Source organism: Wallemia ichthyophaga (genome assembly GCF_000400465.1).
Source record: "Wallemia ichthyophaga EXF-994 unplaced genomic scaffold scaffold1, whole genome shotgun sequence".
Taxonomy (NCBI): Eukaryota; Fungi; Basidiomycota; class Wallemiomycetes; order Wallemiales; family Wallemiaceae; genus Wallemia; species Wallemia ichthyophaga.
In genome coordinates, this window is record NW_008806274.1 from 524,545 (window position 1) to 544,273 (window position 19,729).

The 19,729-nt window shown below is 46.5% G+C and overlaps 7 protein-coding genes across 7 annotated transcripts; 5 read left to right on the top strand and 2 right to left on the bottom strand.

The window, feature by feature from the left end:
* Positions 1-27: 27 nt before the first annotated feature.
* Positions 28-5,393, top strand: J056_000199 (Serine/threonine-protein kinase ppk19; the record flags this gene model as incomplete). The annotated part of the gene is made up of 10 exons (XM_009267597.1): positions 28-140; positions 191-315; positions 370-998; positions 1,049-1,417; positions 1,462-1,549; positions 1,597-1,814; positions 1,861-2,109; positions 2,156-2,603; positions 2,646-2,791; positions 2,835-5,393. 10 exons carry the CDS (start codon positions 28-30, stop codon positions 5,391-5,393), a joined length of 4,944 nt encoding a protein of 1,647 aa, XP_009265872.1.
* An 83-nt stretch (positions 5,394-5,476) lies between these two features.
* J056_000200 (uncharacterized protein) lies at positions 5,477-6,127 on the top strand (the record flags this gene model as incomplete). The annotated part of the gene is made up of 3 exons (XM_009267598.1): positions 5,477-5,603; positions 5,654-5,790; positions 5,846-6,127. 3 exons carry the CDS (start codon positions 5,477-5,479, stop codon positions 6,125-6,127), a joined length of 546 nt encoding a protein of 181 aa, XP_009265873.1.
* Positions 6,128-6,332: 205 nt separating this feature from the next.
* J056_000201 (Ras-related protein Rab-5B) lies at positions 6,333-7,372 on the bottom strand (the record flags this gene model as incomplete). Its single annotated transcript, XM_009267599.1, has 3 exons — positions 6,333-7,086; positions 7,132-7,225; positions 7,276-7,372. 3 exons carry the CDS (start codon positions 7,370-7,372, stop codon positions 6,333-6,335), a joined length of 945 nt encoding a protein of 314 aa, XP_009265874.1.
* A 35-nt stretch (positions 7,373-7,407) lies between these two features.
* J056_000202 (GTP cyclohydrolase 1) lies at positions 7,408-8,267 on the top strand (the record flags this gene model as incomplete). Its single annotated transcript, XM_009267600.1, has 3 exons — positions 7,408-7,546; positions 7,594-7,898; positions 7,947-8,267. The coding sequence occupies 3 exons, from the start codon at positions 7,408-7,410 to the stop codon at positions 8,265-8,267; spliced, it is 765 nt and encodes a 254-aa protein (XP_009265875.1).
* Positions 8,268-8,757: 490 nt separating this feature from the next.
* J056_000203 (uncharacterized protein) lies at positions 8,758-14,281 on the top strand (the record flags this gene model as incomplete). The annotated part of the gene is made up of 6 exons (XM_009267601.1): positions 8,758-8,840; positions 8,894-9,203; positions 9,248-12,439; positions 12,485-12,548; positions 12,597-13,578; positions 13,633-14,281. 6 exons carry the CDS (start codon positions 8,758-8,760, stop codon positions 14,279-14,281), a joined length of 5,280 nt encoding a protein of 1,759 aa, XP_009265876.1.
* Positions 14,282-14,391: 110 nt separating this feature from the next.
* J056_000204 (uncharacterized protein) lies at positions 14,392-18,016 on the top strand (the record flags this gene model as incomplete). Its single annotated transcript, XM_009267602.1, has 7 exons — positions 14,392-14,751; positions 14,798-14,971; positions 15,021-15,078; positions 15,123-15,201; positions 15,251-17,226; positions 17,281-17,555; positions 17,609-18,016. The coding sequence occupies 7 exons, from the start codon at positions 14,392-14,394 to the stop codon at positions 18,014-18,016; spliced, it is 3,330 nt and encodes a 1,109-aa protein (XP_009265877.1).
* Positions 18,017-18,083: 67 nt separating this feature from the next.
* Positions 18,084-19,661, bottom strand: J056_000205 (uncharacterized protein; the record flags this gene model as incomplete). Its single annotated transcript, XM_009267603.1, has 1 exon — positions 18,084-19,661. One exon carries the CDS (start codon positions 19,659-19,661, stop codon positions 18,084-18,086), a length of 1,578 nt encoding a protein of 525 aa, XP_009265878.1.
* Between the last annotated feature and the right edge of the window lie 68 nt (positions 19,662-19,729).

Below are 19,729 nucleotides of genomic sequence, written 5' to 3' on the forward strand. Positions count from 1 at the left end.
TACGCTTTTCGCTTTGGAAGATGAACGATGAGCTTCAAGAAGTACGCCCAACAGACATCCATGGGAATATCTCACTCGCGCTCATTCAGCTTAGACTCGTTTGTCGCAGAGATCGGCAACGACGTCAGCTACGATAGGAGGTGTGCTGCTTATCTCTCTCCACCGCCGCTGGTCGCTCATCCACCGCTAGTCTCGGCAACTCCCGCTTCCTCAAGGCGATACGCGGCAAGAGCAGAAGCGGGCGGATCATAGTAAAGGTCTTTACCAAGGCTGATCCATCCGTTAACCTCTCGTCTTTCATCCAGCGCTTGAAGAGTGGGTATCGATGACGTTGATGGCCGATATCTTACGCTTTACATCTTACAACAGAGGAAAAATCGCAGCTCGTCGGTATCAGCAATGTTTATGCCTTTCAAACCTTCCTCGAAACTGACAAGGCTGGCTACATGATCCGCCAGTACATCGGCACAAATCTCTACGACAGAGTTAGTACACGTCCATTTCTATCCACAGTAGAGAAGAAATGGATAGCATTTCAGTTGCTATGCGCCCTACAAGACTCGCATACTTGTCAAGTACCTCACGGTGATGTGAAATCCGAGAATGTTTTGGTGACATCATCAAATTGGGTTTATTTGACAGACTTTGCAAGCGTGAAGCCTTCACATTTACCTCTAGATGATCCATCAGACTTCAGTTTGTACTTTGATACTTCTGCGCGGCGCACTTGCTACCTTGCACCAGAGAGATTCTTCGATAACGATAGTGATATAGCTCACTTTCGTCAATTGATACTGGAAAAGGGTACAGCTAATGTCGATACCCAAGACAAACTTGTTGTCACCGAAGCAATGGATGTCTTCTCGGCTGGTTGTGTCATCGCTGAATTGTTCTTAGAAGGCACACCACTATTCACTCTATCACAGCTGCTGAGATACAAAGAAGGCAACTACAACCCCTCATCTGTTATCTCCCAGATTGATGACCAGGAGGTTAGGGTGGGTGTTGTCTCATACACAGAAATATTCTTCTCTGACTATTAATACAGCATCTCATCACGTCAATGACTCAAATGGATCCATCCGAAAGATTGTCATTTTCTGGGTACCTAGCTGAATATAGACAGAAGCTGTTCCCTAATGTCTTTTACACTTTCTTGCATGACTACTCCGCTCAAATCCTCGAACCAATCCAACAGCCACCCAATTCGACCTTTGTTGCTCCATCCAATACCTCAGCGACCCCCTTTGATACCTTCCAAGCTAACAACCAGATTCAAACACCCAATCATGTGAAATATGTACCTGAGGAGAGAGTAGAGAAGTTGTGGAATGATTGGCTGGAGATATCCAGCAACTTCGATGAAAAGTATTGCCAAATCAAGGAAGAATTAGATGAGGATGACTTCGTTGATGGTGTATGTGCTCAAGTTTTCTTGAGCTTTTTACTGACCTGTATAAGGCTGTCTTCCCTGTTCAGCTAAGTATACCAAATGTCAAGCCTCTTCTCATGGTGAGAAAAGATAACATAGACTCTAGTGACGGTGAAGGTAATTATTTTATTCATTGGCTATACGACTTGGCTAACAACCGAAAGATGGTGCTGCTCTAATTGTATCAACATTGCTGTGTTCGAACATTCGCAATTGCATCAAGCCTAGCTCAAAGATGAAAGCTTTGGAACTGCTGCTCGCAGTAAGCAGCTATTTGAAAGATGACACAAAGCTCGATAGGATCATACCCTATATGGTTGATCTACTAAGCGATGCAAGTGCAAATGTGCGAGCATCAACCCTTCGTAATATAACGCAAATGGTGAGCAGAGATTGCTATTTAACAACCGCCACTTATGCATCTCTAGCTACTCATTGTCGGAAGCATCACACCTGCCAACTCAACCATTTTCATCGAATACCTCCTTCCACTTATCCTGACACTAGCCAGCGACAGCTCCGAGCTAGTGAGGTCTACTTTAGCTCAGTGCATCGCGCCTATTGCAGAGACAGGACAAAAGTTCCTCAACTTGGCTGAATCGATGAAGTCAAACAATACATACACGGCGAATGAAGGTGTTGAGAAAATGTTGCTAGATGGGAACGAATCTTTTGAGGTAGGAGTTCTGCACTGACGAAAAATTTACTGACAACATACCCAAGAACTCGTATGAAACATCGAGGCAAGACTTGCAGGTTTTCATACAGGATATCGTAGCCACTCTGCTTACAGATTCGTCATCGATGGTCAAAAGATCGTTACTACAGGATATCATCCCCCTTTGTCTCTTTTTCGGCGCTGCTAAGTCCAACGACTTACTCCTTACTCATATCAACACATACTTGAATGATAGAGATTGGGAACTGCGCTCGGCTTTCTTTGATAGTGTTGTCGGCATAGCTACTTGCATTGGAGGAAAGTCCGTCGAAGAGTACATTCTCCCATTGGTCATACAAGCGCTGTCAGATGCTGAAGAAAATGTCATTGTTAACGTCCTTAATTCCATACGCAAGCTTGCTGAGCTGGGTTTGATTAAGAAGGTGCATGTCTGGGAATTAATTGGTATTACATATCCTCTCATTGTTCATCCGAATAAGCGAATTCGACAGAGTGAGTAGGACTTCGTGTCAATAGCTAGGCTAACTGGGTCAGATATTATTACGTTCATAAGCGTGGCTGTATCTAGGCTACCAGAGACTGATACTTGGTGCATAATCTACCCACAGTTAACATCCTTACTGAGTGGGCAGATTAGCAGCATAGATAGCGACTCATTGAACGAAGCCGCTTTACCACCGGTGCGTATTAATAACTAGCCAAACTGTCCTGACAAATTGTAAGCTCTCGAGGACGCTTTTTGAGATTGCCCAGGAATGGTCCCTCGAAGTACCCAAGTCCCCATTCTGGAGGAATGGCGTCATGTATCAAACAATTGGCCTCAAGGAAGGGCTACGAAGTTTGCACAACGGCATATACAAGCAAGTTCCCAAAGTTGATACTCAGATATGTGATGACGACAAGCCTTACATTGATAGAATGGCAGAGGTGGGCTTCACAAAAGATGATGAAATCAAACTCGCCTACCTTCGTTCGCACATCTCCATGTTCGCTCGGGCTCAGGAGAGTAGGTCAAGTGTCAATGGTGGTGACCAGCCGAAAAAGGAGGACATCGATAAAGTAATTGCTCTCTCTGATCTCAAGGTAGCTCCACAGACGGTGTTTATTGGTCTTAAAAGCTCCAATCTGATTTCAGGGACACTTGAAGCCAACGTCAAGAGCAGAAGCAATTTATCGAAGCAGCGGAGTATTGAGAGCTGGTCTAAGCAGATTTCGTCTATTTCTCAGCGTAATACGCCTAGCAATGAACACGCTAGACCACAAGTTTCTAATCGGGTCGATGTGATGGACTTGCGTAAAAGATTGGCACAACCACAAACCTCTTCTGTTGAGCCAGTCGCTACGAGAGAAGCGGATAATGGTAGTAGACGGGAATCCAGCACGACACTCGATACAATGCATTCCACATCTCCTCGTATGAATGATCTAGCTGGATTCGGAAACAATGATACAAGTCCACCAGAACCTGGCTCGTACGCAGGCTCGCCTACACTCAGCGTTGTGCGACCACAAGCAATTGGTAAACGCAGCGGGCCTTTGCCTGGCGACGGCCAAAAAGCTGCTGCTGCAGTCGGGTCTGTAAATACCAATGCTATAGGCATGCTCGAGGTACCTGGTCGGGAAGCGCCTGGTGAGGAGCAAGGCCAGAACAGCAGTCAGACACCCAACACCGGCGGTGGAAACACCAATCCTAGAATCAATTTGAAAAGTGCAACATACCAGCACACATACGAGGGTGGTGACACTGCGATATTGAAGATGCTCGATAGTGTATGCAGGGAAACGTTACGCGAGCCTCTTGTCGAGTTTGGTAACACTTTACCACCACCGCTCATCAAAAGGCGTAGAAGCCCTTATAGTCAGAACGACGAACCGCCCTCGTTACGGCTAGTTGGACAATTCAATGAGCATGAAGGGGGTTTGACGTGTGTTGCAGTCTCCTCAGATCATGTCTTTTTCGCTACAGGTTCTCATGACCACACTGTCAAAATATGGGATACCGCGAGATTGGAGAAGAATGTTACGGCCAAGTCGCGCCACACTCTACGGAGATCAGCTGGGATTAGTGCAATAAGCATGATCGAGAACACTCACTCACTAGCTGTCGCATGTCGTGATGGTACTGTTGTGATATACAGAGTTGATGTGTCTCAGGGCACAACGCTTCCACGGTATGCTGCTGATGTTAATGATGTTCCTGTCGTTCGTGAATTCAGTCTCAATGGCGCAAGCGAAGGTGAATATGTGACATGGATGTATCATTACAGCAGCGACACAAGCAGCAACTTGGTGTACACGACCTCGTTTTCTAGACTGTGTATTATCGACTTGAGAACGACGCTACCTACGATGGACATTGACGGCCCTGCGTGGCATGGTCCTATAGTTAATGCGTGTATAGATCGCGACAGGACGTGGGTAGTTACTGGTACAATTTTCGGCTGGCTCGCTTTATGGGATATTAGATTCGGGATAATGGTGCACGCGTGGCGATGTAGGAATGGTGGTGGAATCACCCAAGTCAATATGGATCCTTCGAGTGACCAGCTCGTTGTGGTCTGTGTAGACGACGTTAATGGTTCTCGGACGGTTGTAGAGGTGCACAACGTGGCCACTAGGCAGATTGTCGATGTATACGAGTCGCAAGGATCCGCATACAAGAGTAACAGTGATGGACTTATGGATGTGTATGGTAGTGGTAGTTCTGCTGAGGCTATTGAGAAGCTGGCAAACACAGATACCACCAATTATGCTCAGAGCGTTCCACCTTCTAGTGAGGCGGGTCGCTCGCTTCTGATAGGACCGGCTACTAAGCGATCTGGAGGAATTTGGTATGATTTTGGTAATGCGACTGGTCACGCAAATGCTCAACTCAACGCTAGCGGATGGGTATTCGAAGATATCAAGTCGAAGAAAGAGACAGCAATGCCTAAGAAGCGATTTGTGTTGATCGGTACGAATGCACATGAAATTAAGTGGTGGAATCTTGGTGATAAATCGTGGTATAAGTCTGCTGTTTTAAGCGGTAAAGCGGCTGATACTAGGGAGTATATCGTGCGGCAGGACGAATCCGATGCGAGAGACGTACACTACGAAGAGAAGGTAGGAGTGCAAGCGCAAACGAGAAGAAGCAGCAAGGAGACACAGGTGAATGAACAGAATGATAGGCTGATGCAGTGTCACAGTCATTCTGTAGAAGTCTTGGCCGCGATCGAGCTGCCGTTCCGCGCATTAGTAAGTGGTGACAGGAGTGGGGTAATGAAAGTATGGCGGGTGGATTGAGTTGTGTGTGACTCTCTCCTGTAAATTTATGTAAAATTCATGTACCATAAGCACTTGACAGACTACCGTCATCGTCAGCGATAATGGAAGATTTATTTAGCATACTGATAGCTGTTGGAGCTATATACGGATTCTATAGATGGTTCAACTCGAGCACAGCCCCAGCTAGCAGCAGCAGCAGCAGTAGCAATGGCGGTGGCTTATCCAATAGTGAGCTGGAAGTAATGACACAATAAAGAGACTAATTGTAGGACATGCAGTCAGGCAAGCTGATGTACAGGCGCTGCGTACACTTTTCCCCCAGATAGACAATTCAGCGCTTGTTTACGATTTGATGGAGACTCGGTCGATTGAACGGACTGCAGAGAACGTGTTGCGTCGCGGGAGGCTGACTACGGTGAGTGACTGGGTGGCTGGCTGGTTTTATAGTGCACTGCTCACTCGGCTTGCAGCCTCCATACGGTTTTCAGCTGCCGTCGCATCTCGTCGTCGAACCGCTTAGCGAATCATTGCCGAACAACACTGGTAACAGCACCAGTAGCACAAAGGACACACATAAGAACCTCATAAAGAAGTACAATCTCGAGGACAAGGACGTGGATTCTATCAACGTCAATAACGGCTGGGGGACAACAACCGGCGAGCGCGATAGACAGTTTAAAGAGCGCAAGGCTAAGATGATCCTTGAGGCGCGTAGGAAGCTGATTGATAAGAAGAAGAGAGAGGTGGCTTAGATGACGTGTATATCTGATAAAGGGATACCTACAAAGTGATATAAGTGAGAAATGATTGAGATACAAGAATCTTAGACAAGAGAAGAATGAGAGGAGTAATGAGACAGATGAAAAAGATAATAATATAAAAAGATAGAAAACTTAAAAGAGATAAAGGTAGCCTAGGTGGGGTATCTAGAGAGTAGATATAAGACGATTAGATACTCTAACAACAGGACCAGCCGTTGTTGCTGCTTGACGGTGCTCGAGACATGGACGATGATGATTGAACGAGGTTGCTGTCTGACATGACGCTGCCATCGCCAGGGGTGGATGAGGATAGGAAGATGGATTCCCTGTGTCTGGTGGCTTGTTCTCTTGCCAGTTTTGCCTTGGACTGTACAAGTTTGCGCGATATGTGCAGGAAGAGGTCGTTGATCCCGCTGTCATCCTTAGCGGATACTTCGAGGAGTGTAATTTGATCGATGAGGTTGTCTGTGGGTGTATCAAGAGTACCAGGGGTACCAGGAGTGTCAGAAGTGTCGTGGAAATTTGTATGTGAGTTGTTGGAGTAAGACCTGGCAATTGAGGATGACATACTTGTTGATCGAGATCTGTTTATCCTTGTTGGCTTCTCATAGGGAAGTTCCTGGTTGCGCATGACTTCAACAAAGTCAGAGCTGTGCTCAGCAGTCCACTCCTTTATCTTATCCTTAGCATGATTGAAATCAACCTTACGCTGTGACTCGAGATCAGATTTAGAGCCAACGATAGCGATTAAAATGGATTGATTGAGATTATCTGTCAGCTCAGATAGCCAAGTCTTTACTTGTAGGAAAGAATTGTAGGATGTGATATCGTAGACGATGATAGCAGCATGAGCACCACGGTAGTAGAGTGGAGTGAGAGCCTTGAAGCGCTCTTCACCAGCGGTATCCCAGATTTGGATTCTTACGCGTGTTTTATCGATAGTCAATTTCCTGGAGCATATCAGCTGTGTTTATCATGTGTTTCGGCGCACTGACTTTGTGAGGAACGAAGCGCCGATAGTGGCAGCAGTAGTGTTCTGACTAAATAGCCCACTCGTGTATCGCTCTGCGAGTGATGTTTTTCCAACGCCTTTTTCAAATGTAAGTGATACATACGCAGCCACGGCGACACTTGCTCACGCTGAGTACCAAGGATCACGACCTTTGCTTCCAACTCAGATTGCATTGGATCTGTACTTGAAGAGGAAACATATCTTGGTCTCCTTTTTCCGCTCATTTACATTTACTTGAGTCTCTTCAACCAACCACCAAATGGAGAGTGAAGCTTCGTCTAAACTCACTCAACTAAATATTGAAAAACTTTCAAGGCCTTCAAAGCCTTCAAGGGCCTCATCCGTCGATACAAAGACTAGTGCTCCCGTCGCAGACGTAAATGGTCTCGGTTGGCCAGGTTTGTTCTGTCGTCATTCTAGGCATACCCACTCACCCAACTCACAGCAAAATCAACTCTTCAGCGCCTGAAGGAAACTCCCGATCAGAAAGACGCTAGAACCGCTAAGCTCACCGGGGCCGTCAAAACTCTTCTCGAATGTATCGGCGAGGATCCCTTAAGGGATGGTCTACTCAAGACTCCAGAGAGATATGCAAAGGCTCTCCTCTTCATGACCAAAGGATATGAGGAGAAGCTGAGCGATGTTTTGAATCAGGCTGTGTTTGAAGAAGATCACGAGGAAATGGTTATCGTGAGGGATATCGATGTCTTTTCATTATGCGAGCACCATCTTGTTCCTTTCAATGGTAGAGTGCGTTAAATTGATACCTCTCTTGCTCTATTGACTCACCCTGCGCAGATTTCAATTGGATACATACCCAACAAGAAAGTTCTCGGTTTGTCTAAGCTTGCTAGACTTGCTGAAACTTTCGGTCGCCGTTTGCAAGTTCAAGAACGTATGACGAGACAGATTGCTCTTGCTATCGAAGAGGCTATTCAACCACAGGGTGTGGCTGTCGTTATGGAGGCTAGCCATATGTGCATGGTTATGAGGGGTGTACAGAAGCCATCAGCAACTACCGTTACGTCTACAATGCTGGGTTGCTTCCGCCATTCTGCTAAAACTCGCGAGGAGTTCCTTACTTTGATAAGGACACCAAAATCAACATTTCCTTATTAATTATTAGATTAGGCTTGCCTTGAGCGTTGAAAATGGTACATTTTGCTACCATCTGCTCCTGCTCTCTGCTACCTTCTGATGCGTTATGGACTATTTATTTTCTATCACTCAGCTAATTCAACTTGAAAGCACTCTTCGTACTCATAAATATACTAACACGGTATGTTGTACCACTATCCTTGCCTCTTTTAGCCATTCAACTGTGTTAACTGTTTATCGCATGAATTTGTCTCATTATAATGAAAATTTGTCTCCTTCATCCTGTGATTTGCATATCAGAAATCGCGACCCTTGTGCTTGTCTGCTTCCTGTCAATTTATCAAGTCCTTTTCTTATATTATAATTTATGGCTCAAGTCGATGGCATCACAAGCTGATAAATTTCCGTGAACCTGGGAACGAGCCGGTTAATGTTCCGCAACTTCTACAGTGCAGCTATCCTCCTCTTCATCACAACGAAAACGTCATCTCCATCTTTCATCTTAACCGCCATGGTCGTAGACGCCTCCATTTACGAGGAGTGCGCACAAATAATATCTAGTTCTAATTCTGAAAATACCAATAACGAACAAGCGTACGTGTTCCCGTATTCTACTCGACGCGTGCAAGACTCACGCCCAATCTCAGCGTGGACTTAGTTCAGAACTTCCCGAACGAATTCTTTGCCACTTTACTATCAGCTAATCCCCTACCGGAATCTACGCTTAGTCTTATCAAATTCGTAATCCTCTCCCTCGAAGGAGAATTCAAACAACTCGCTCAATCTGCTCTATGCGACACTTTCAGCGTTTTAGACCTCCCATACGAGGATGCAGCCATGGGTTTGAGATTGAAATTAAAATCCACGCTCCCAGATGACCAGAATGCCGTCAAGATGCAACTCGATCAAGTATCTACTCAAAGGAAACCACTTTACGATTTAGTCAGAGCTTTAATTGTGAGTTGCAGCTCGCTCAATATGTCTATCTAACACTTTTCTAGATGGAGGGTTATCTCAGTTCTCAGATGCTCTCACAACGCATCGGTGCATCTGGTTTGAGCCAACTTGGTCTCATCGGCGACCCTACAATCCACCAGCGTAAGGAAGCTAGAGCCAACACCGCGGCTATATATCGCCAGCATCGTTTTAACTTGCACAGAGAAGTTGCAGAGGGTTTCGCCAAGATGTCGACTCTTATTCTCAGCTCAATGGGTGATGGTGATGCTGTTGGCACAATAAGGAGTAGTGAATACATCGAAGCTGAAAAAAGGCGTGCTTTTCAATGCTGGATTGGCATTGAGAAGCTCATTGGTTTCTTCGATCTTGATCCTCTTAGAGCTCTTTCAACAATACTGGATATATTCTCCTCATCAATTGCATCTCACTGGCGGTTCTTCTTGGCTCTGCTGGATTGCTCACCTTGGAGACGTAAGACTAATGAACAGGAGATGCAAACGGATATCACGCCAGGTAAATATGAAAATTGGGACTTTAAGGACATTATACAAGACGCAGAACAAGGTAGAAGACAACCACTTAATCAAACACGGAATACCAACGGTAATTCTTCACTGGAGGCTAACCTTGTTATTGCTCAAGTGTTAGGTTTCCAGATGAGATACTACCAGAGGAAGCAATCAGAGAAGAACTCTGATAGCTGCTATCATCTCTGTGCTCTGTTGATACGTGAAGACTACGTTTCTTTGTTGGATCTACTCCCACATTTACATCCTGACGACAAGACTTTGAATGATTTAAAAAGTATCTACAAGGACACCCTCAGTGACAGGCTGATGTCAGCTAAAACTACAAACAACAAGCTGGCGATGGCTGCTCCACTTAGTGATGATATGCCTACTGCAGCCTTGAACGATAACAATAGTTCCAAGGAGGATGAGAAGGATGAAAAGAAGGAAAAATCAAGTGAAAAGGATGAGAAGCCTTTTGAGCCACCGATGCAGAAGGTCTGTCTGATCATTTCCTTGCTCAGTGTTGGTGCTCTGAAGGAGGGATTCTTTTTACTATCACTTTACCCACACATCCCTTACATTTACCCACGCATTATTGACATTATTTTGAGGATAGCAGAGTATTCAATGGAACCAGTATATGAACCCATTTCAACTAGGACAAAACGCAAGATTGACAAGAAGATTGGTAATACTAAGCAATTTAGCTGCGAAGCTCCGACACCAGTTGCCAGTGAAAAAACCGAACATGTATTCTATTACGACAAGTGGACTGAGAACGTCCCACAAGTACACACAATTAAGGAGACGTTGACCGTTATAGACGGATTTCTAAAATTTGTGGGACCATGCTGTTCACGTAATTCAGTCTTTTTTCAAAAGCTACTGCGTTTAGCCAGTCACGAGTCGCAGAAAGCTAAATCAGAAACATGTTTGGAACCTTGGATTAGTATGACAAGAAATTACTTCTTACCAGGTTTGGCATTGTCAATCTCGAGCAATACATTATCGATAGCCTTGTGGGATCTCATGAAGCGCTTCCCACTCCACACGCGATATCAACTTTACGGAGAGATGAGAGGCTCTACCTTGAAAAGACTTCCTGAAGTGAGGGTAAAGTATTTGGAATCTGAACGCGATGCGAAGTCAATTTTACGAAGACTCAGTTCAAATAAGGCGTATTTGAAAGTACAAGGCCGAGCAATAGGAAAGATATCGCATACCAACCCAGTTGCATTGTTTCATACAGTTTTGCAGCAAGTGCAGTCATATGAGAACATTGCACTACCAGTGATTAATGGTCTTAATTACTTGTCGGAGTTGAGCTACGATGTGTTTACTTATACGTTACTAGATTTCTTCACTGATCCTGCCAAGGAGAGGACCAAATTGGATGGTACAAACGCTTCACTTTGGCTACAAAGTCTGGCAACATTTACAGGAGGTTTGTTTAGAAGACAAGTCAACTACATGGACCCTTCACCCTTGCTTATGTATGTCGGACATGAGTTAAAGAGATGTCACGTAAAGGATCTCATCATATTCAGAGAGATATTGAAAGAAATGTCAGGCATTCACCCACTATCTGACCTTAGTGATGATCAGATTATCGCTCTTAGTGCTGGTCCATCACTCAAAAGCGAAGCCATTCCTCATCAAATGGACAGCGAGGTTGCCAAGTTTATAAAGAAGTCATCGAAGAATTTGAGACATGCTCTTCATACCTCCAATCTCACCATACCTATGCTCGTGCTTATAGCGCAGCAACTTCAGGTCTGTGTATATATGGTGCCTGAAAGCGAGGCCCACCCTAAACATCTGTCAACTTTGTATGATGAGACGGTCGGTGTTTTGCTGCAGTATATTGCCTTCCTCAGGGCCACTCCACCTCTCCAAAATGATCCTTGGTCGACTTACGAAGATTCACTACCGTCGTTTGAAGATCTTGTCAATAAGTTTGGACTGGATATTGGAGTTGCGTTTGCGATTATTAGGCCAAAGGTATCAGGTGAAATCTACGCGTACGAGAAGCAGAAGAGAATTGATGATGATGCCGAGAAGGCAAAAGCCAAGGAAGCGACTGACAACGAAGGTCAATCTGAGCAAGTCATGATGGAGGGAGATAAAAGCAAACCAGAAGCAGATGATAAGGGAGGTGATGTAAAGATGGAGACAGATGTTACTTCGAAAGCACCATCAACGCCACCAAGTACCAAGGATGTGTGGCATCCAATGCTTTCTGGATTGATTTCACAAATGAGTCATGTCCTGAGTGACAAAATCAAGCAGGCGCTTTCACCTGCATTCGTGACGACATTCTGGCAGTTAAGCATGTATGACATTTCAGTGCCGATTGAAAGATATGGTCAAGAATCAGCTAAGTTACAGAGTATGGCTAAGACCCGTGAGTGGTCGATGGTTGATAAGGAAACTGGAAAAAGCAAAGCTTCTACTGTTCCCGCTAGGAAGGATGCGCTAAATAGTGATATGCATGAGCATATGAAGGTTTACGAGGCTACGAAAAAGCGCATAAGTAATGAGAAGCAACATTGGTTTAGTGATGTTAATGCTAGGAGGAATTCGTCCATCAACTTCTATATCCAGTACTGCATCATGCCACGTGTAGTACTCAGTCCTGAAGATGCGCTTTATTGTGCGAGGTTCTCGAAACTTATGCATAATTACGGCGTACCTTCTTTCCCGACGTTACTATTCCTGGATAGGGTGAGTTGGTTTGGCCAATCTTAATTTCCAACTCACACTACTTAGATTCTCTGCGAAAGTCCTTCAGCTATTTTGTCATCATCTACCGAAAACGAAGCTAGAAATTACGGTTGGTTTATGTTTTTATGGCAAATGAATCGAAACTAACGAGAAACAGCTCGCTTCTTGACAGAAATACTGTCCGATGTTTCTGCTTGGCAGAAAAACGAGGAGGCATACAACAAAGGCGCAAGAGGTACAGGTGCTCAACCATTACCTGGTTTTCGCAAGAGTTGGGATGCTCAGAGCAACGTTTTACTCACCTACGAAGAGTTCAAGAAAGCGTTCAGCAAATGGCAGAGCAAGTTACTGAATGCATTTACAGCATGCGTCTCTTCTGGTGAATACATGCACGTACGGAATGCTGTGATAGTATTCAATATCGTCAGCGAGTTCTTCCCAGAATCGCATAAGACTGGCGAGAGTATGTACAATCTCGTCAAGGAATTGGTGTCAAACGAAAAGAGAAACGATCTCAAGATTCTCGCCCAAGGATACCTTGCTCAACTTAGCAAGAGAAGACACTCATGGGGAGGAGCTGATCCTGAGCCACACAAGCCCATTACAGAAAAGAAGCCTGAAACGAAATCTTCTGCACCAGCGGAAAAGACTAAAATTGTTGAGAATAAAGTTAGAGAGACTAAAGTTGATGAGTCTCCAGAGACTGCTGAATCAACAAAACCAGTTAAACAAGCTGAGACAGTTGAACCAGCTTCAACAGAAGCACCAGCTGCACCCGAAAATACAGGAATAGGCCAAGAAGCCAGCTTGAGGGCTCGCATACAGTCACGCACAGAACCTCCGAAAGAAGTCAGCATCAAGAGGGACAGAGAGAAGGTAGATTCGCCTGCAACGACACCAGCACCTTCGCAAGATGATGATCGTCGTGAATCACAGCCAAAACCACCCCAGGGTCCCAGAAAGAGTGATTCAGCTCGCAATAATGGGTTACCTCCTAAGCCAGGTTCTGATACAACGAGGCAGAATTCTGAAAGAACACCCCAGCAATCCCAAAAACCACGCTCTCCTGTACAATCGAGCGGTGCTAGCACAAGAAGAAGATCACCGCCACCTAGCAGACCAGATTCGCCAACGTCCAAGTATGTAGTATCTGTCACCGTATGGATTCAAAGAAATCTAACATATGACTACAGTGTGCCACCTTCTGGACCACAGAGTATAAGAGGCAGAGCAGCAGCATCGGAGAAAGCAGGAGGCGGCTCAGCCTCACTGCTTAGTCGTTTCGAGCCTGAACATGAACGTAACGGGCGTAGCGGATCAGGTGGGGGTCGCAACAGAAATAGGTCACTTTCACCGCCACGAGGTGGTCGCAAGTATGACCAACGTGATAGGCGTGATGGGCGCGATGAGCGTGAGGGTCGCGATGCTCGGGATAATCGTGAAAATCGTGACAATCGTGACAATCGTGACAACCGCGATCGCCGCGACCAACGCGATCAACGTGATTCTCGTGACTCTCGCGAACAGCGTGACCATCGTGATAGATATGAGGATGATAGGTCGGGGTATAGCAAGCGTCGCAGAGTAGAAAATGAAGACAGTGGCCGCGGTGGTTCTGGTAGATACAGAAATGAAGAAATGCGCAAGTCACATCAATACGAGGACCGAGCAAGCACTAATAGCAAACGATCACGTAATGATCAATCTCGAGCATTCGAGTCTGCAATGTCAGTAGCTGGCTCGGGTGACGACTATCGAAGGAAGCGCGGTGACGACAGAGCGAATGAGAAAGAAAGGGAAGTGAAGCGAGACCAGAACTATAGGAAGAAAAGAGCAGGCTAATTAATTTTAAATAATGTTTATCGTGCATTTAAAAGTACAATTTTGTATTTTCATATTTATCTTATCGGAGATTGAGTTTGACGCGACTAGATTGGGATTTGACGCGAACGATGAGTACAGGCGTGGATGGAAAGGAGCCAAGTAAAGAAAATAACTCAGATTCACCAAAGAGAAATGTAATTAGAAAGTATGGCAGAGCGCGTCCAGCAGAAGCAGCACAAGAAGTTAGCGCAACCAGTCATTTCGCTCAAGAACAACAGCAGAAACCATACGAAAGCAATATGTTAGATAGTGATGATGAAGGCGGTGAAGACGCGTCTTATGCTGATCTAAGAAAGGAATTGGGTATTGGTGGATGGAACGATGAAGTTGAGGCTATAGACGCGATGCCAGAAGAGCAGCTGCGTACACTTCCAGCTAACCTAATTGACGAGTTTGATAGCGACGGCGAGGAAACTCAAAGTGCTCATGTGCGTCCTTGTTGAGAATTGTATGTCATCTAATCAACAGCGCTAGAAGGAGAAGGAGAAGGAGAATGGAGAGGATTTCAGTCTTTCCATGGCAGAGCAACGTCAGCTAGTTGAGAAAGAGGAGGGGAGCACTGATCACAATCCTCAAGAGTCGCGTTTACCGCTGCCGTTTGAGGAAGAGGAAATGGATTTCACGGCTGACAGGATCAAGAAGCCGAAGGTGCGTCATCACTATACGCGCTTATTGCCTCCGTCTAACATACCCCAAGGGACTTAACAAGAAGGAAGTCGATAATTTACATCGTGAAACAGCGAGGATGGTCAGAGGTGAGTTGTATAAAGCTTAAGACTAACAAAGCTAACAAGATAAGATCAAAACGTCAGACTGGAATCACGCAGCGATAAGATGACCTTAGCTGATTATTACGCAAAGCTAGCGATAAAGAGAGGGTGCGTGTCTTGGTCTTTGTCGCCCTCCTCGCTCACTTTACTGATACAGTCACGCTGAAAACAAGGCAGAAGAAACGGTCCAAGCTGATGAGGAACAACCCCCAGAAACCACCCTACTCACAACATCCAAAGACACACCAGCAGAGCACGCAAAGGCTGACAAAGATTTAGATCATCAACCAGAAGAAGACATTCTCGTGCAGCAAGACATTGACGCGAAGAAGACACAACAATCAGAAAAGTTAAGACATCTCAAAGTCAAGGCTCTCGAAAGCGCACATCAAAAGAGCCAACAACTTAAAAAATCAAACAAAGAGCAAGACGTTGATGAAGATATTGAAATACTTGCAGATGAGTCTGCTGTTGGTCCAGTCGCCCGTACTGCCGGTGCACGTTTGGGTGCTGGACATGAAGACGCTACCAGTAAAATGTCAGCTAAGCGTCGCTGGGATAGTCGTGAAGCCCATAAAATCAGGAAGTTTGTTGGCATTTCTGAGCGTGGTGGATCAGGTGCCAAGAGGCGCAGAAGCAGTGAAGGCACACCAAACAAAAAGGGAAAAATGCTCACGAATGAGGAATTAATGGAGAGTATCAGACAGAAGACACTTAATCAGGAACTCCAATTTAAGGATCATGTGGAAGAGCTCGAACGTGTGCGCAAGAATAAATACAACATACCTAAACCCAAGACGGAGCTGTCTGAGCGCATTGATCCGGTAGAGGCGGCCATTAAACGTGCTGAAAGAAAGTCGGAAATATATGCTGATATTGGAGCTGATGATGGAGTAGACAGTGACGACGATGCTGAGGACGAAGACTGGGCGGGATCGGCTGATGAAGAGGAAGATAAGCCAGCGATTGCATCAGGCTCTGAACGAGGATCAGAAGAACCTGACGAGAATGAGATAGAGAAGGAAAACCACTCATCCTTCTCATCTAATGCTACGAGTGGCAGACCCGAAAACACTCGCAAACCTCTAGGAGAAGCAACCGGACATGCCTATGATAATGCCAGCGATGATAGCGACGGAGAAGTTCGCGGATATAGGCGGATAAGGAGGATTATCAATGATGACAAGGATGAGGAGCAAAATGAGGCTAGTAAGATTGAGGGTAGATTGGAGTCACCATTTGAAGATAATTCACAGCCTGAGTTTTACATGAATGAGGATGGGCTGCTGACACAGTCGAAGCCGTCAATGGAATTCGCTGAGGAGGGTATGCAAGTGGATAGAACTGAAGAAGTCAATCATGGTAATCAGCTCAGACGCAGATCATATGTGAGTGATAATGACGATGAGGGTTATGTAGCGAGGAAGCCAATGAGACAGACACAGCAAGCAACTCAAGCGACTCAACCAACCCAGGTAACGGAAGCAACTCAAGCAGCCACACAACCAGCCACAGAAATCAAGACACAGCAGCTTACGCAAATTGAACCAATACCGACAATGAAAGAATCAACGCAAGCCACTCAAGCTAAACAAACCATCCAAGCACCAGCCAGCCCATCTTACAGCGACAGTGACAGTGAGCAAGAGCAACCACCAAAACCATCGAGGAGTGCATTCGATACACTCAAGAAGGGAATGAAGAGGCAGGAAGAGAGGCAGAAGCGACCAATTGATCCGCGCTACTTTGAAGCACAAGCTGAGATATCTGATGAGGACAACCTGGTAGGATTGATTAGTGATGATGAAGAAGATGACGAAAGAAACAATCGCCAATTAGATGAGCTGGTGAATGACGACAGGGTGGCACGGGAGACGCGCGACAAGCAGGATAAGTTGGCTACCGAGAAGTACCAAGAGCAGTTAAAAGAGGACGATGAACTGGATAAGAAGGTAGCGCAAAATGCTGCAGATGGTCGGTATAGATATAGGAGGAGACATCGTAATGAGGATGGATTGGAGATGAGTAGTGATGACGATGATATCGAGTTCATGAAGGCGCAGGAACAATTGGCGACTAGGTTGGCAAAGAGAAGAAGGAAACAGGCTGGAGAAGAGCCGATGGAGAGATATGGTGGGTTTAGATGGATTTTTCTATAATTGACGCTGACATTTGCACTCGATACAGCTCGTAATCCTAGAACTGCTGCTTTCGTCGCTGCGTTCGAGGCGCCTGCGAATGCTGAAGATTTTGAAGCGGACTTTGATGTGGAACATACAGGTGGACCTTTGATCGAGCAGCCGGAGCATAGGAAGGATAGTGAAAACAGTGCCAGCGACAGCGTAGATGAGGATGAGGATAGTGATGTATCTGAAAGTACACATCAAAATGACAGCGTTAGGGTGAAAAAGCAGATGACGTTGAAGGAAGAAGCAGCAGCAATGCGCAATTTCATGGAAAGGGTAGGTCTGCTGCCTTTAACGGTAGCGCCGCAGCTGAGATAACAATAACACAGAAACACGCGTACGAAAACATACAGTCGAGCGACTCGGAAGACGAGAGCCAGGCTATGCAGTTCGTCAGGAAGGGCGATCCGGGTAAGCAGAAGCAGAAGCCGCGCATCGAGAGGCGGGAGAATGATGACGAGGATACTGTGCCGTCGTACGCCAAGGGTCGTAGACCGCTTTCGCCACGCTCGTTGAGCAAGTTGAAGAAATATGCGCAAGACGAAGGTAGTGGGGTCAACTACTCTGCTGGCGGGGGAAGGAAGGGAGTGACATCGTTTTTGTCAGAATCAAATAGCGCTGGAGTTAAGAAGAAGCATCAGAGTGCGTCCAAGACGAAGCCATTGCAGTCGCAATCGCAGCAGTCATCGCAATCGAAGCCATCGTCCAAACTAAGTTCGTTCGGGAAGTGGAGTTGAATAGTGTGTAAATCTATATGTATGATTATCGTGGTAACTGTTACATGAAATTGTACAGCACACAAATTTAGAGATGTGCCGTGGCAGTTGTGCGCCTATAGTAATCGGCTTTAATGAGATCGGATGCTCTTTCAGCTACCATTTCGACAGTGATCATAGGATTAGCGGTGACCATAGAGGGGAAGACAGAAGCGTCTACCACTCTAATACCTTTCATGCCCCTAATTCTGAGGAGAGGGTCTAAAACAGCGGATGGATCATTAGCTGCGCCCATTTTGCACGTACCTGCTGGATGGTAGACGGTGTGGTGGACAGCTCTGCCGTATTTACCAATATCTTCATCGCTCTGCACGTGTGAACCAGGGGCAACTTCCTCTTTGAGCCACTTGGCGAACGGCTCCTGTTTAGCGATCTCCCTTGCAATTTTGATGCCGTCAATGATAGTCCGCTCATCTTGGCGAGCGGGGTCGGTGAAATAGCGAAAGTCGAGTGCGGGCTTGACGGAAGGATCGGCGCTAGTGAGGTAGAGTCTGCCGACCGACTTGGGTCTGCAGACATTAGGTGTCATGCATATAGCGTGCTCGGGGCGTGGGTAGCCGAGTCGCGCGGTGTTGTCAGCGAAAGGAACAGAATAGACGTGGAACATGAGATCTGGGCGTGTTTCGCCGTATTCTTTAACGCGCTGAATAAAGAGAGCCGCATCGGATTCCATTACTGTCTTGTCCTCGAGCGGCGCATGGAGCGACCACATGATGATGGACTCGGGATGGTCGAGCAGATTCTCACCGACTGGCAAATCAGCAGTAAGAGGAATGTTGAGGCGACGGAGCTGCTCAGCGGGACCAATGCCGTTGAGGAGGAGGAGTCTAGGTGAGTCGATAGCGCCAGCAGAAAGCAAAACCTCATGTCGACACCTGAAAGTGGTGCGTGACCCGCCTTCCGGTGTAGCTTCAACACCGACCACTCGATCCCCATCAAAGAGGAGCTTGTCGACCCACGAATTCAGCATGAGGTGCAAGTTAGGCCGTTTGTCCATGATAGGATGCATGTATGCGACTGAAGCCGACGACCGCTTCCCGTCGTGGGGTGTGTATGCAATGCTCAGCCAGCCCACACCCTCCGTCCACACCTTGGTGCCGTGCGAGTGGCGAGTCTGCGCCCAAGAGTCGAAGTTGTCGATCACAGGCACGCTAGTGGCCCGTTGCGAGGCGTCTATCCAGTCGCCCATGATCGGGTTGCGGTCTTTGTGCGCCGGCGGCTGGATGTGATTGAGGAGGCGATCGCCGTACGCCTGCATCGTGTGGCTGTCCCATCCGCGCGCACCACGCTTCACCCACTCATCGAGATCTTGCGGAAAGGGGCGGAAACAGATGAGAGTGTTGTGGGAGCTGCACCCGCCGAGTACTTTGGCGCGTGAGTGCAGGATGTGCGAGTTGCCGTGTGGCTGCGCGACGGTCGGGTAGGCGTAGTCGAGCTCCCCGCCGAGCAGAGACAGCCAGGATCGCAGCTGGAGCACCTCCGGGTGGTTGCGGTCGTCGGGGCCGCCTTCGATCACGAGCACTGATATCTCTGGCACCTCGGTCAATCTGTTTGCCAGCACCAGCCCCGCTGTACCGCCGCCGATGATTATATAGTCGAATTCCATCTGCCTGTTTGATTTGAAAATTTTTGATTCGCCGTCGTCGTCGCCAGAAGAAAAGTTTACTATCTCAT